Here is a 13,665-nt window from a genome sequence, read left to right as displayed (position 1 = left end):
CTATTTGGAAGTAACCATTTTTATTGACCAAACCACTCAAAAAAAAAAAAAAAAAAAAAAAAAAAAAAAAAAAAAAAAGTCAAATTGTGGGTCCCACCAAAACAGCTGGCTACTCGTAACTTTCGGTGCACCCAAAACAGAAATTTATGCTTTTGCTAAGCTAAACCCAGTGGCCACATGCAAAGCTCCGTTTCACTAAGAATGTTAAATTTCGATTATGGTAAAATATTATAAAATATTGATAGAAAGCTCACATAGCTTACATAAGCTACTAAAAAAAAAAAAGAAACACAATTAAATAATCAAACAAAAAAAAGTTTAATTTACTGATCAAATGAATTACAATTACATAATTATATCAAAATGACTGATGGTCCCTATTACTTATCAATTACTTTGCATTATATGACATCTTCACTATATTTATTTATTTAAATCTATAGTCCATGCCAATTGTCTTCTTCATTTTCAACAAAGATGTTTGAAAAGAGATTTCTATGAAAGGCATAGAAATTTGTCAACAAAAATTTTCTTATTCACAAGATACCATGAAAGTCAATTGAAAAACTTGAAAAAAAAAAAAAAAAAAAAAAGTAAATTGCCATTCTTAGATCTAAGATGAAGCTTTGTCTTAAATTTGAAATGACTTCATCTATGATGGAGACAGGAACTTTCACTTTAAGTTTGCTGAAAGTTGTGGTGAGGGTTTACAAGTGTAGGGAAAAGAAAGAAAAAATTGAGTAAACAAAAATTGAGACAAAAAAATTAAGAAACAAATTACACATAAAATAATACATCATCTATAACCAAACATAAAATTCAAATTCAAATTGATACATCATTCATAGAGTATTAACTCAATGAATTTCCAAACATACAATTATTCCATAAGTATGATTGCACTATTTTAAAGTGTACAAATTTGATAATATTTTGTTCTTTTAAAATTATAAACAAGAAATTTAAAAAAAAAAAAAAACAAAAATAGTCATTATACAAAAAAGAAGACGTTAAACAATTGATCGAAGAATTTTTTTTACATATATGATTAAATTACAACATTATTGGCCAATGACCTTGTGGTCTAATGCCATGAAGTGGCTCTCCAAAATGGGAAGTCATCTCTAGTAGGGTTATTGACTGTTTATGCTCCAGTAGGTTAAGAAAGTAGTTATGAGTATATATTATATTTTAACAGAGTAAATAGTACTCAAAAAAATTACAATATTATTTTTTTAATTAATTTAAATTCTCTAAACACAGGTGCTGCTGGTGTGGATATATGGATTACATATCATGCACTTTACACACTGTTCAGTCAACTTGTAAGTAGAATTTATTAGCCAAAAGTCTTGAAACCCAAAAACACAACTCCTTAATCAAATCCCCGTTGTCCGTATTCCTTTTAGTGCATGTTTGTCTCAGCTGTTTTCTATTTTCTTTTTCAGATGCAATTTGGAATTTCTTGAATTAATAAAAAGAAAAAAAAAAAAACCTTCTTTTTGAGCTGTTTAGAAAGCCTTGTTATGTTCTTATTGGCCCTACTTTTTCAAATAGATTAACTCCTCAAACAAGCAGAATATTTATTTAATTTTTTTTTTATCTAATCACATGTTTCTTCGACTAGTCAATTAAAGCTGCACATCAAAACTAATCATATTCATGACATTTAGTAAATTATGTGTGCAAACCTTTTTATTAAATGACATTTTGCTTAGATAATGGACAATTTATCTTTCACTATGTTAATTAAGATAAGAAATGACAACTTACCACATGTAATTAATGCATGACCATATTTGCCTCAACCCTCATGGCATGTTACCATATGTCAAACTAGCTTAGAACATAAATTACCAAATATAGAACAAGAGACAAAGAAGACAAGAAGGGAAATGCATTAAAAGTCAATCAATTTAAACTCTCAAAGTTTGACCAATCACACCTACAATTGACATTAATTAGAATGAAGTAATAAATGGATAATGAGACGAGTTGAAGATGTAAAAAATTCAACTCCCCAGTTGGCATGCATTGAATTCAAAATTGAAATTCACAAGACAAAAATTTAGACTTTGGTGGGCATCCCATTACTTACACAATACAAGAAAGAAAGGCCAAATGCAAGATACATTACTCCCTCCACTAGTACACTTTTGAACAAAAAGAATAAGGTGATGAAAGAAACAAGTGGATCCACTTACAATCACCTCATGTAACCCCAAATCCCCCCCCCCAACTTGATCAAGTTTCCACTACCATCTTCTCCCTATAATTCATTGCACAATTTTCTGAAAAAATCTTGAAAAAAAAAAAAAAATTATTAACACAATGGGTCACTCTCAAACTTCAATATCCCCGAAAACGGTTATGCAGGCCTTGATGACATGTAATGACGCACGCTTATTACCTTTACATCTTGCGACCGCCCTTTGTCTTTGGTGTGGGGTGACAATTAGGAGTCTTGAGGGGGCGTTTGGATGTCCAATCCTTTTGACGGATCATCATCTGTGTCGACTCTGTTGATCTCCTCAATCATCCTCACAACATCCGGCAGGGCAGGTCTTTGGTCTGGCACCATAGCAACACATGCCATTCCTATCTGAAGTAGTTGTACCATCTCTTCTTCCACATTATGGTACCGCATTAGCTCAACATCAAACACCTCAGCTGTCCATTCCTCCCTAACAACACTTTGGACCCATCTAGGCAAATCAATGCCTTCTTCGCCAAAAGACGCCTGATTTGGGGCTTTTCCCGTTAGAAGCTCCAATATCAATACTCCAAAGCTGTACACATCAGATTTGAACGTGGCCTTTCGGGTTTCAAGCATCTCGGGGGCACGATAGCCTGCAACCCTATGATTGACAGGCGTCGAGGTGGAGAACAGGGCGTTCAAACCATAGTCTGATACGCAGGCATTGTAGTTGTCTTGTTTGAGGAGGACGTTCGATGCCTTGATGTTGCCATGGATGACTTTACCCGAGACATGCAGATATGCAATGCCTCTAGCAGCACTTAGCGCGATTTTCATTCTGCTGTCCCAGTCTAGGGGCGTGCGGCCAGACCCTCTACTACCTGTAAGTATTCACCAAACCTCTATACTTTAGTTCCAGAACGGTAAACAATTTGTAAGATGGACAAAAGTTTAAAACCAAAAGAACTGGAAATAGTTGCAGTGCAGCAACAAGTCAGTTATCCAAGAAAAATGGAATGAATTTATGGCATTTTGGCAAGCTTATGAGTTAGCTTTACATTCCAAATTTGAATAATCACAAGACATATATGGTGAATGAAAAGAAAGGTAATCGAGATTGATTTAACAAGTAGACAATTATGACAGTCAGATTGCTTTGTAAATAACAGGTCTAGAAGTTGGGTATCAAAGTAACAACAAAGAGGGCATGATTGGCATAACATTTTGTGTGGTGGGTTTGAAACCTATTGCTTTGGCTGCCCTTCCATTAGCACTTGTGATTAAGTTGAAGACAGACAGACTAACTTAAGGTAAGAACTGGCATCTGAGATAGATCAGGGCATAGTTGAAAAACAGCACAAACTGTTGGGGCAATTTGGGAAAGGAAGCATTTTTCTATTGGATCATATAATAAAAGGTAGATCTGGAGGTATTCTTTCCTATATATTTTTTGCCCTTTTTTAATTTCTCTCAACAATTATAAAACAGGAAAGCATGTTGGTAGTGAACCAAGATTCATGGTGGCCCAGAGTAATGTAATGTTGGTCTTGTATTTCCCATGTACTATAATACTTATAATAATGTAGAAAGTAGAAACCATATTGTATTGTTCCCTTGGCTCTCTCACAGAGCTTGAGGAATTAAATCTGAGCAGCAACCACAATCTGCTATGCATAAAATAATAAATCTTTTCCAGCACAACCTTAGTATCTTAATTCCTAAATGCCCTTAACATTACATTAAAATATTGGCAACCAGCTGAAGAAACCAAGGAGTTTTGTGAATGTTACAACTGGAAACCAAATATCTAGGCACCAAACTTCAATAATTGAGGGGGGAGAATAACTCCAGTTTCCTGAAAGAGTCTAAATTATGGCAACAGTTTGGAGTCTGGGCAAATCAATGCAGGAAAGATTGCAAGCTAGGATGGAAAATGAAACACCACCATGAATTAATTAAATTCCCTCTTTAATAAATTCAAGAATTAAGTTGCTCTGATACGAAAATCCATTGTATTTAAAGTACCAGAATATATGTATTTATAAAGATGCACATAGTCCAAGTCACGATAAGATTGTTAAATGATATATTCTCAATAATAAAGGAGATGGAGAAGGAATTTTAGTTTCCTCAGATAAAGAGTCCTAATAGCTCCCACCAACAAAATAAAAAATAAAAAAAATGGAAATTTCCCCAAACCCATTCATGCTCAACTGGGAAGAATCAGAAGCAAATTAAATACCCAAATGTAGAAAAGGATTTTGCATCATAAATTTCATAGGAAGGCTAGGAAATGGCATAACCTATTGCCATAAAGATGAATTTTGAAATCAAGAACATCAAATTTTTCCATAAATCTTTACTTAAGTCCTATTCACAAGATCCATAATGTAGCAGGGGATGATGGTAAATTCAGAAAGTGGAAACAGGAAATTAGCAGAAATGGAGAAATATATATAGACAGAGAGAGATAGATGAAGAGAAGCATACCATGAAGAAGAGCAGATAAGCTACCAGCAGGCATGTAATCAGAGACTAATAATTTCTCATCTTTTGAGTAGTAAAAGGCTCTGAAAGGAAGCACATTCTCATTCTTCATCTTCCCCAAGGCTTCCATTTGCTGCTCGAAATCCTTCTTAGTCACCGCCACATCTTTGAGCCTCTTCACCACCACCGTTGTCCCCTCCTCCAACACCGCCTTGTAGCTCGTTCCCACGCTTCCCTTCCCCAACACCTCAGCCGACGCTCTCAACAAGTCCTCCAGATCGAAGCTGTACCCTCCTCCCCCATTGAAGAACACCAGCTTGTTCCTCTCCCCTTCGGCTGATCCACCGGTTAAGTCGTCCTTTGACGACGACGTTCCGGCTTCTCCTGCAGCGGCGGTGGCCCTCGCGGTTGTCGACGGCTTCTGCGTCTTGGGTTCCGGCCCTCTTCTCTTTCTCAGTAGGCAGAAGAAGAGGATGAGTAATAGAAGGACGAGTGCCAAGACGGAGCCAACTACGATTCCGACAATGGCGCCCGTAGAGAGCTTCTTGGAGTTTCTATGCTGCGGGGTGATTTGGTGCTGGGCTGAAGGTGAAGGCGCGGGAGATGGAAAAAATGGGTTGCACGGCGGCAATGGGCCGCCGCAGAGATCGATGTTTCCGGCGAAAGATGACACCGGGTACTTGGACAGCGTAGCAGGAATTGACCCATTGAGGTGATTATCAGAGACATTGAAATCAGTTAAGCTTGGAAGGTTGATGCTCGGCAGTGTCCCCTCGAACCCATTCTTCTGCAAGTAAAGCCTACTCAAAGAAGTTAAGTTGTTGAGAGAGAACGGGATTGGGCCGGCGAATTTGTTAGACGAGATGTCTAGGCGGCCAAGACGAGTTAACTCAGTAAGACCCGGAGGAAACCCGCCGGAAAACTGGTTGTTCTGAAGATAAAGGCTGCGGAGGAATTTGAGGTTAGTGAAGTCCTGCGGGATTGAACCCGTGAGGTGATTCGACCGGAGACTCAACACCCGGAGCTGGCTCAGCCTCCCTATGGTGTTCGCCGGAATATCCCCGACCAACCCAACACCGGGCAACCTCAGATAATACACAAACGATTGGTTGGCATTACAGCCGACGCCTACCCATGTGCACGCCGAGGTGGCCGGGTTCCATTGGACCCGAGTCTCGTGTGGGGTTCGCGACAAGAAAGCAAGGAGAGCCTGCTTGTCCTGTGTCGGCTCCGAGTTGACTCGGCACCGACTCAGCTGCTGGGACACCACCAAAGCCAAGCACAACAAAACAAGCCCAGACTCCGCAATCACTGCCATAACTCTCCCCTCCAAACCCAAAAACTATAATGTGAAACAATTATATATATCTCTGATGCTTTCAAATACTCAAACCACCAAAACTGAGTCCCCGGCGAGTTGCCATGAGAGAGGAGCGAGTTTTAGAGAGAGAAAGAAAAACGCCCGTGTTTGTATGTGAGAGAGACTGAGAGAGAGAGAGGAACTGTGGTTTTATATGGTTGGGCGGACTGCGGAGGAGGTGCAGAACACTAGAACTTTTTATTGGGCAAGTTTTTACGTTATTTTAATGGCGTTTGTACACACGCGATTCCTCAACGAGTGAAGATAAACAGTGAGGTTACGCAAATATGTACGGAGTAATACTCAATTATCAAAATTAAAATATACTCCCGTATTAATAGTCACCAATATCATACCCCGTAGTCCGTACTAGAAATTGAAGCCATCGTCTACAGCATAGCATGTATGAAATTTGACTTAATATTATCTGAGGTCCTCCGAGTATAATAGTTTTGCCACGTTTAGTTCTAAATTTTCAAATTGACCATATGTAATCCTTCGACTTTCAAATTTAACCATTCGTGGTCAAAGTTAACCACTCATGGTCATTCAAGTTTCAAAATTTAACCAGTCATGGTCCTCTTGAAAGGACCATGGTTGGTTAAAATTTAATAGTTGAAGGACCATGAGTAGTTAACTTGGACCACGAATAGTTAAATTTGAAAGTCGAAGGACCATAGATGGTTAATTTGAAAGTTTAAGACTAAATGTGGCAAAACCACTATACTCGTAGGACCTTGGACGGTATTAACTCTATGAAATTTAGCTCACTCCAATTTCGGTTCCGTTTGAAAGAATTCGATTTGAGACTTTATATTTCTTATTTCTCTTGTGCACATAAATATATATTTATTTTCATTAATAATTTAAAATTCAAAATATAAACAAGTCCAAACTAAACCAACATCTTCACCTGCGTTTTGTGTCTATAACGTCGTAAACTTGGCAACTTGCAGGGAAGGGAACAAAGAAATTTGTCCGCACGGGCTTAGCTCAATAGTTTAGTGGGCAGTATTTGAGAGAAAAGACTAATGTTCGAACCTCGGTGGCGACAGTGAGTCGCCGTGATTTACATACTCTCAAATACTCTGTCGGTCTCTAAGGTTGGGGATTCAACCTTTTGAGGGAAGTGAACAAAGAAATTAGAATTTAGATAATTAGGGATTCGGTATATATATTTGGTTAAATTTGTAAATTTAAAAACATTTGGGTATAAATAAATTATATGTTTATTACTTTATTATATATATATATATATATATATATATATATATATATATATACACACACACACACACACACTAATTGATAGGCAATATATTCCCAAACTCGTACTTGAACATACCGTATACCTAGATATACGGGTGGGTCGCCGGGAGGAACCCGGGAGGAATTATTCCCGACCAACTACCAACCTCGAGCAACTTGGCCCAACCTACACTTTGGCATATGTTCCCACATCTCCTTAATAAATAGTGCATTAAATGCAGGGAGAGAGGACTTTTGGACACCTCTATTTAGCCTTATTTAGCTCGGGACCCTCTGGCCTTACGTCTTCGCTCAAGCTTAAGTTTTAAACCAATAAGCGGACTAGAGAAAGATCCACCTATGATCCGACCACTGTATTTGTACGTATTTACAAGAGCTATCGTATTTACCACATCATTTTGGCGTCGTCCGTGGGGATCGGTACATAACAAGTTGTTCGTTGCATTCCTACCGACCTCCAACATGTATCCATACCTCAACTTCTTCAACGAGCCTGCACCCCTATCGACCTCCAACATGTATCCATACCTCGATTTCTTCAACGAGCCTGAGGGTGAAGACAGCAGCTCGGACTTACGGTCCCATTTGAACTCCTGAATGTCTTAACCAAACTCCAATGAGGGGAGCGCCTCCACCCGAACATGTGAACGTAATACACCAAGGACCCACGTTCCCGACGACTCCCGGTCAAATGTCGTACCCATTTTTGATGAATCCGTCTGGGATACCTTATCCGACCTTTTCGTGGTAGCAAAGTTCACCTTTGTTCTACGCTCTCACATACCCATACCAGCTCATGCCACCGATGTACCAGCAACCATTATACATGACACCTCTAGTTACACTAGAAGCTGTGCCCACCCAAGGGCTCGGGGGAAGGGAACCTGAGCTCTGGCGAGCGTATTCCGAGCGTAAGGCGCCTTCAGGTAACCATGAGCACTCTTCCCAGCCTCGCCGACCAGTGCAGACTCGGTTAGGCTCGGGGGGGCGGGGGGGGGGGGGGGGGGACTGCCATCTGATTCCAGCTCGAGACGTAGCGCCTTTGATCGGATTTAGTGTAACACCCCACTTTTCTTAAATCTAAACCACAAATACTTAACTTCTAAAGATAATCTAGACAAGATTAAAATGAGATTTATAACTTGAAACCGTCCAAAAGGGTGTCACCGCCATAGCCACCACACATGATGACTGCATAGGCTAAGAAAGATACTAACTAGAGTCAAGCTCATCAAATACTACATCCATACTTGGGGAACAAAACCCCGGAGTTCAACACCAACAACAACTAACAAAAGTATCTAAACATCAGAGTTTAAACATCATCATCCAAATCAAAGTCTATAGTAGCATTAACATCTCATAATTACGCGCTATACTATCTCGTACGCCCTCAAACACTGGGCCCACCTGAAAGGGGTTAACAAACAAGCAAATAGAAAACAACCTGTTAGCACGAATGCTAAGTATAACGCCACTCAACCCTGTAAAGTACTAAAGATATACTTTTGGAAAACATTTGGTATTCACACTTAATCTCAAGTACTTTGCAATCACTTATACAACAATCTCATAACATGCTCATAAACAACTCTAGATGCTTGCAACGTATTCAACATATAAAACATGCTTTCTCAAGTAATCAACTTAACGCAATTCTCATGCTTTAAACAGATATTTCAAATCACAACTCATCATAATACTCATGCTCAAACTGATAGATAAGGAGGTACTTAAACTTAACAAGCAAGCTAATGCTATCATGCCAACATCATAAACATTAACAAAGCGCTATACTTCTCATCATACTTTAAATGTAAAAAGTGCAAATCATGCAACAAGAAATGTCATGATGCGTTATATATATATATATATATATATATATATATATATATATATATATATATATATATATATATATATTCTCGCTCTTATGTAAACAGAAATACTTTTTCTGTGGAGGTTTCTGTTGAGTCACATTGACTTGTTTCTATCTTCTTTCCCAATCTTTCTCATATTTCTCGTTTCTCTTCTTGTGCGAGGCAGGTACTCCGCCGTAGCGAAGCCCTAGCGTACGGTGCAATCTCGTGCATCCGGCACATCTGTATCAACGAAACCTCTAAATCGTGGGGGAGGTATGACCTTCACGACTCGTGAATGGACCTATACAGACTCGGCAATCTAGCCGGCTTAATACTCAACTCGCCCATAGAACCACTCTATTGGTTCTTAATCTTTCTTTCTTTCTTTCTTTCTTTCTTTCTTTCTCTGTGGAATTAGGTATCGTACTTTTAGTGTGCACACTCCCTAACTGGGATTCCAAGCCGAGCGGGTAGTATCCAACCTAGTAACTCGGGAATATCGACCTCGTTACTTCTAAATATCTGTCTGTCCTCTGTGACCGTTTCTTACTCAGGAATATCGACCAAGTCACTTTCATATATCTCTTTCGGTTCTCATTGACCGTTTCTTTCTTTTCTCAAACTTCTTTCTTTCTCTTTTCTTCTGAAAGGACATAGTCCTAACGGTCCTCCAAAAATAAGTTTTTCTTACAATAGATAGATATCATATATATCTCATGCAACTTCTTTCTCATGCAATAAATCTAACTTATGCAAGCTCATGCACATAATTTCTCAACAACTTCACTTTTCTCACAAATTGGGAATCATATATCATGCAAACTTCTCAATGCAACAAGATAATGATTTTCCAAAATAGATATAGATTTTTGATAGAAAACTTAGGCTTACTAAGAGCCAATGATGCACTTTAAATCATGAAATGCTAACATGTTCTATTACTGTAAAGAATAACTCAAATTCTCTTTCACTGTGAAACAAGCATACGAAGTGCTACTTCATGCTTATAACTCCAAACTTGACAAATCTTCTTAGAAAATACTTAGCAAGTATTGTTCATGCTCTTTAAACTCAAATTATACTTCATACTCTAGTAAAACTCATTTACTGTAAACTAAGAAATCATGCTCTGGACATATCAAATTCTCACATTCTTGGCAAGACTTCTCAATAAGTCATTACAACTACTTAGGCATGCTATTCAAGCAAAACTCATCAATAATGATCATGCTTCTTTGTTCAGATAACTAAGCTCAATTACCTCAATCTTTCTTTCACTGTAAATGTAACACCCCCGATTTCCATACCAATTTAAAACTTAATCATGCAGATAATCTAACCATAAGAAGCATACACAGCGGAAGTCTAACTATTAAATAGATGGAAAACGTAGAGTGTTATGCCACGTCCATGTTACGGTGAACGCACAGGCGTAAACAACATGAACATAATCTGTCTACAAAGGATAAGGTCAAACAACAACAAGTCTAAATCCAACATGGGCACACAGGTCAAAACAGCTACAAAGACTGAGGGATCTATACTATCCATCACTAGGCCACGCTCGCTTCTACTCGGGACCTGACAGAAACACATAATTATATGGGACGACGCCCGGTCAGCGAATGATGCTGGTAACCCACCAATACATGTCAAAAGCATATATAGATAGATAGTATATACAAAATCATTTCGAAACAGAATACTGCATATAGAGGTTCAAAATCAAAGATGGAAGTCAACCACAAGACTCTATATCACTCACAACAAGTACAAGGGGAAACACATCCCAAAAACACATCAAGACATGAGCAACAACAGAACAACTCAACAGTGCACAAGGTGTAATCTACTGATCACAAAGTAGAATACCCCTTGGCATACTCAACATATAAGGATAAACATCTACACACTGGCACTTCATGCCACAATAACACTTCATGTCATAAGTATCACAGTTCCAAGTTCCAACCTTATGCCCTGTTCCAACCTTATGCCTACCCCCGACTTTATTAAGGTTCCAACCTTTACCTCCGAGTGCCACCCTATACTTCCAAGTCCAACCTTTTTGCCTCCGGGAACCGTCGTTCCCCCTCCAACAACCGCCAAACAAAACCGCCGAACGCATAGTACACGAAGGTACATTGCAAGGTCACATCACAAAACCGCCAAACCGTGTGAGCTATACTCACGATAACAAACCACCAAACTCATGCATGGCCACCACGAGGACCACATCTGTACCTTGGTGATTAATGTCCCATTCCATTAATCGTGTAATCCAGGTACAGCCACACACACAATATCATAGGAATCAATCAACGGATCACAACGAATATATGAAACTATACTCAACAAGGAAAGGATCACAATCCGACAACAACGATGATCAACACAAGTCATCATCCACATTAGGAAAGAACAAACCACACACGCTAGCATTTCAACATCAAACTAGCATGCTTATCAAACGGGTAAACAAAACATAGTTCCGAAGAACATACAAGACTCATCATGGTTCAACAAATCACAAGATTGAACACTTAGCACGATTCAAGACACCAAAACCTACATGGATTCCTACCATATAGTTCTAGACATATGAAACATCAAGAAGACACTCAAAAGCCAAACAAAATAACATCAGGAAGTCAAAACATCAATTACCGAGTCAAAAGAATCACGGGGAACAAATCCCCAACGACGCCATATATGTACCCCGCGGGAACCTTTCCCACGAGGCTTGTACCCCGCGGGTGGGGCGGCGGGTGGACCCCTACCCGCCGTTCCGCCCGCGGGTACATATCCTGTACCAAAATAATCCCTTCGGGGATTTTCAACTCCAAGCTCAAATTCAAGTCCAAAACACCCAAAATCTCACCAAATACAACAAAATGACTTGAATCAAAGGAATGGCGAAGCAATGGAATACATGAACCCTAATAACAAGCTCTAGATATGCATTTTCACAAGACAATGCATCAACACTCACATTTCATAGCAAAATCACATGTAGAATCCAAGAAATCATCATATAGGTAAACAAAATAGATTTTGTAGAGCATGGGTTACCTCTTGAAGACAAATTCTTCACTTAAAATACTTCTCAAAGCTCCTAACAAGGTTCACCTTCAACACCCACTTCAAGAACACACCAAAAGATCATAAAGATTTCATCTTTAAGAAAAGATACCTTAGAAAACACTAAAAACACAAAATGAACATAGATCTTACCCTCCTAGATGCTCAAGAGTAGGAAAGGTGGAATCTTGGAGACAAACTTTGAAGATCTTGTAAAGCCTCAACTTAGCTTGGAAGTAAAGCTAGCTAACTTTTAGAGAGAAGGAAGAGCTTATGTTTTGAAAGTGTAAGGGAAAGAATGAAAGGTGTCTTCTAGGTTAACTTGCAATACAAACATGAGGTGAAATGTCTTCATTACCCTTACTAAGATGAAGAAGTGTAAGGGAACAAGGGAACTATTCTCAAAGCTTTAGGTACAACACCTTGACTTGGGTTGACTAGTCAATTACTAGTCCCCAACTATTGAATTTTCAAGAATTTAAAGAATAATTCACCAATTAGATTAGGATTAATTACTTAATTAATTCCTAAATAGAATTTAGATTTGCGGGGTGTCATATCCTCTCCCCCTTAAAAGAAGCTTCGTCCCCGAAGCTTGGGTACGACGAATTAAAACAAACGGTGAAGCGAAGCAACAATGTGACAAGAGTGTCAAGAACATCCCTTTTGAGGCAAAACTCAAAGGATTCAAAAGATACCAAAAGCAAGCAAGAGGTCATATCATTGCAAAGATTGAAAGAATTACCAACTGAGATATTGAGCATATCAAACTCTAGACTAACACAGCCTCCAAACTCCTAGCCCACACCACGGCTCTAAACAACTAGCACTTAAGGCAAGCCACAAAACTAACTTCTCAACTAAATAAGCAAGCAAGAACGAACACACAAAGCAAACAACAAACAACTAGCAAATGGTGAAACGAGGTACCTGACGAAAACAACTCGGGATAACGTTCCCTCATGGTCGACTCCAGCTCCCAAGTCGCTTCCTCCACACCGTGATGTGTCCACCAAACCTTTACCATCTTCACTGCCTTCCTACGCGTTTCCCGGGTCTTAAAATCCAGAATCTTGAGCGGCCTCTCTTCGTAAGACATGTCATCGTCTAAAGGTATCACCTCCGGTGGTAGAACGTGTGTCGGATCATGAACATATCTTTTGAGATGTGACACGTGGAACACATTATGCACTCGCTCCAACTCCATAGGTAAAGCCAACCGATAAGCAAGACCCCCAATCCTCTCAAGTATCTCATAAGGTCCAATGAATCTGGGGCTTAGCTTGCCCTTCCTTCCAAACCTCATTACTCCCCGGGTGGGAGATACCTTCAGCCAAACTTTATCCCCAACCGCGAACTCTACCTGCCTTCTTGCCAAGTCGGCATAGGACTTTTGACGATCTTGTGCC

At 39.1% G+C, this 13,665-nt stretch overlaps 1 protein-coding gene across 3 annotated transcripts; it reads right to left on the bottom strand.

Moving 5' to 3' along the window:
- Positions 1 to 1,998: 1,998 nt before the first annotated feature.
- LOC109156546 (probable inactive receptor kinase At2g26730) lies at positions 1,999 to 6,211 on the bottom strand. 3 transcript variants are annotated; one of them, XM_019304402.1, is made up of 3 exons: positions 4,688 to 6,211; positions 2,411 to 3,078; positions 1,999 to 2,301 (listed from the first exon to the last, which is right to left on the bottom strand). In XM_019304402.1, the coding sequence occupies exons 1-2, from the start codon at positions 6,000 to 6,002 to the stop codon at positions 2,456 to 2,458; spliced, it is 1,938 nt and encodes a 645-aa protein (XP_019159947.1). In that variant the 5' UTR covers positions 6,003 to 6,211; the 3' UTR covers positions 1,999 to 2,301; positions 2,411 to 2,455. The 3 variants fall into 3 exon arrangements, with proteins under 3 accessions (XP_019159947.1, XP_019159954.1, XP_019159946.1); XM_019304409.1 differs by having other exon boundaries at positions 1,999 to 2,291; XM_019304401.1 differs by having other exon boundaries at positions 1,999 to 3,078.
- Between the last annotated feature and the right edge of the window lie 7,454 nt (positions 6,212 to 13,665).

Source organism: Ipomoea nil, unplaced genomic scaffold (genome assembly GCF_001879475.1).
Source record: "Ipomoea nil cultivar Tokyo-kokei standard unplaced genomic scaffold, Asagao_1.1 scaffold0276, whole genome shotgun sequence".
Taxonomy (NCBI): Eukaryota; Viridiplantae; Streptophyta; class Magnoliopsida; order Solanales; family Convolvulaceae; genus Ipomoea; species Ipomoea nil.
The sequence above is the reverse complement of the archived record's forward strand: the minus strand, read 5'-3'. Positions and strand labels throughout refer to the sequence as shown.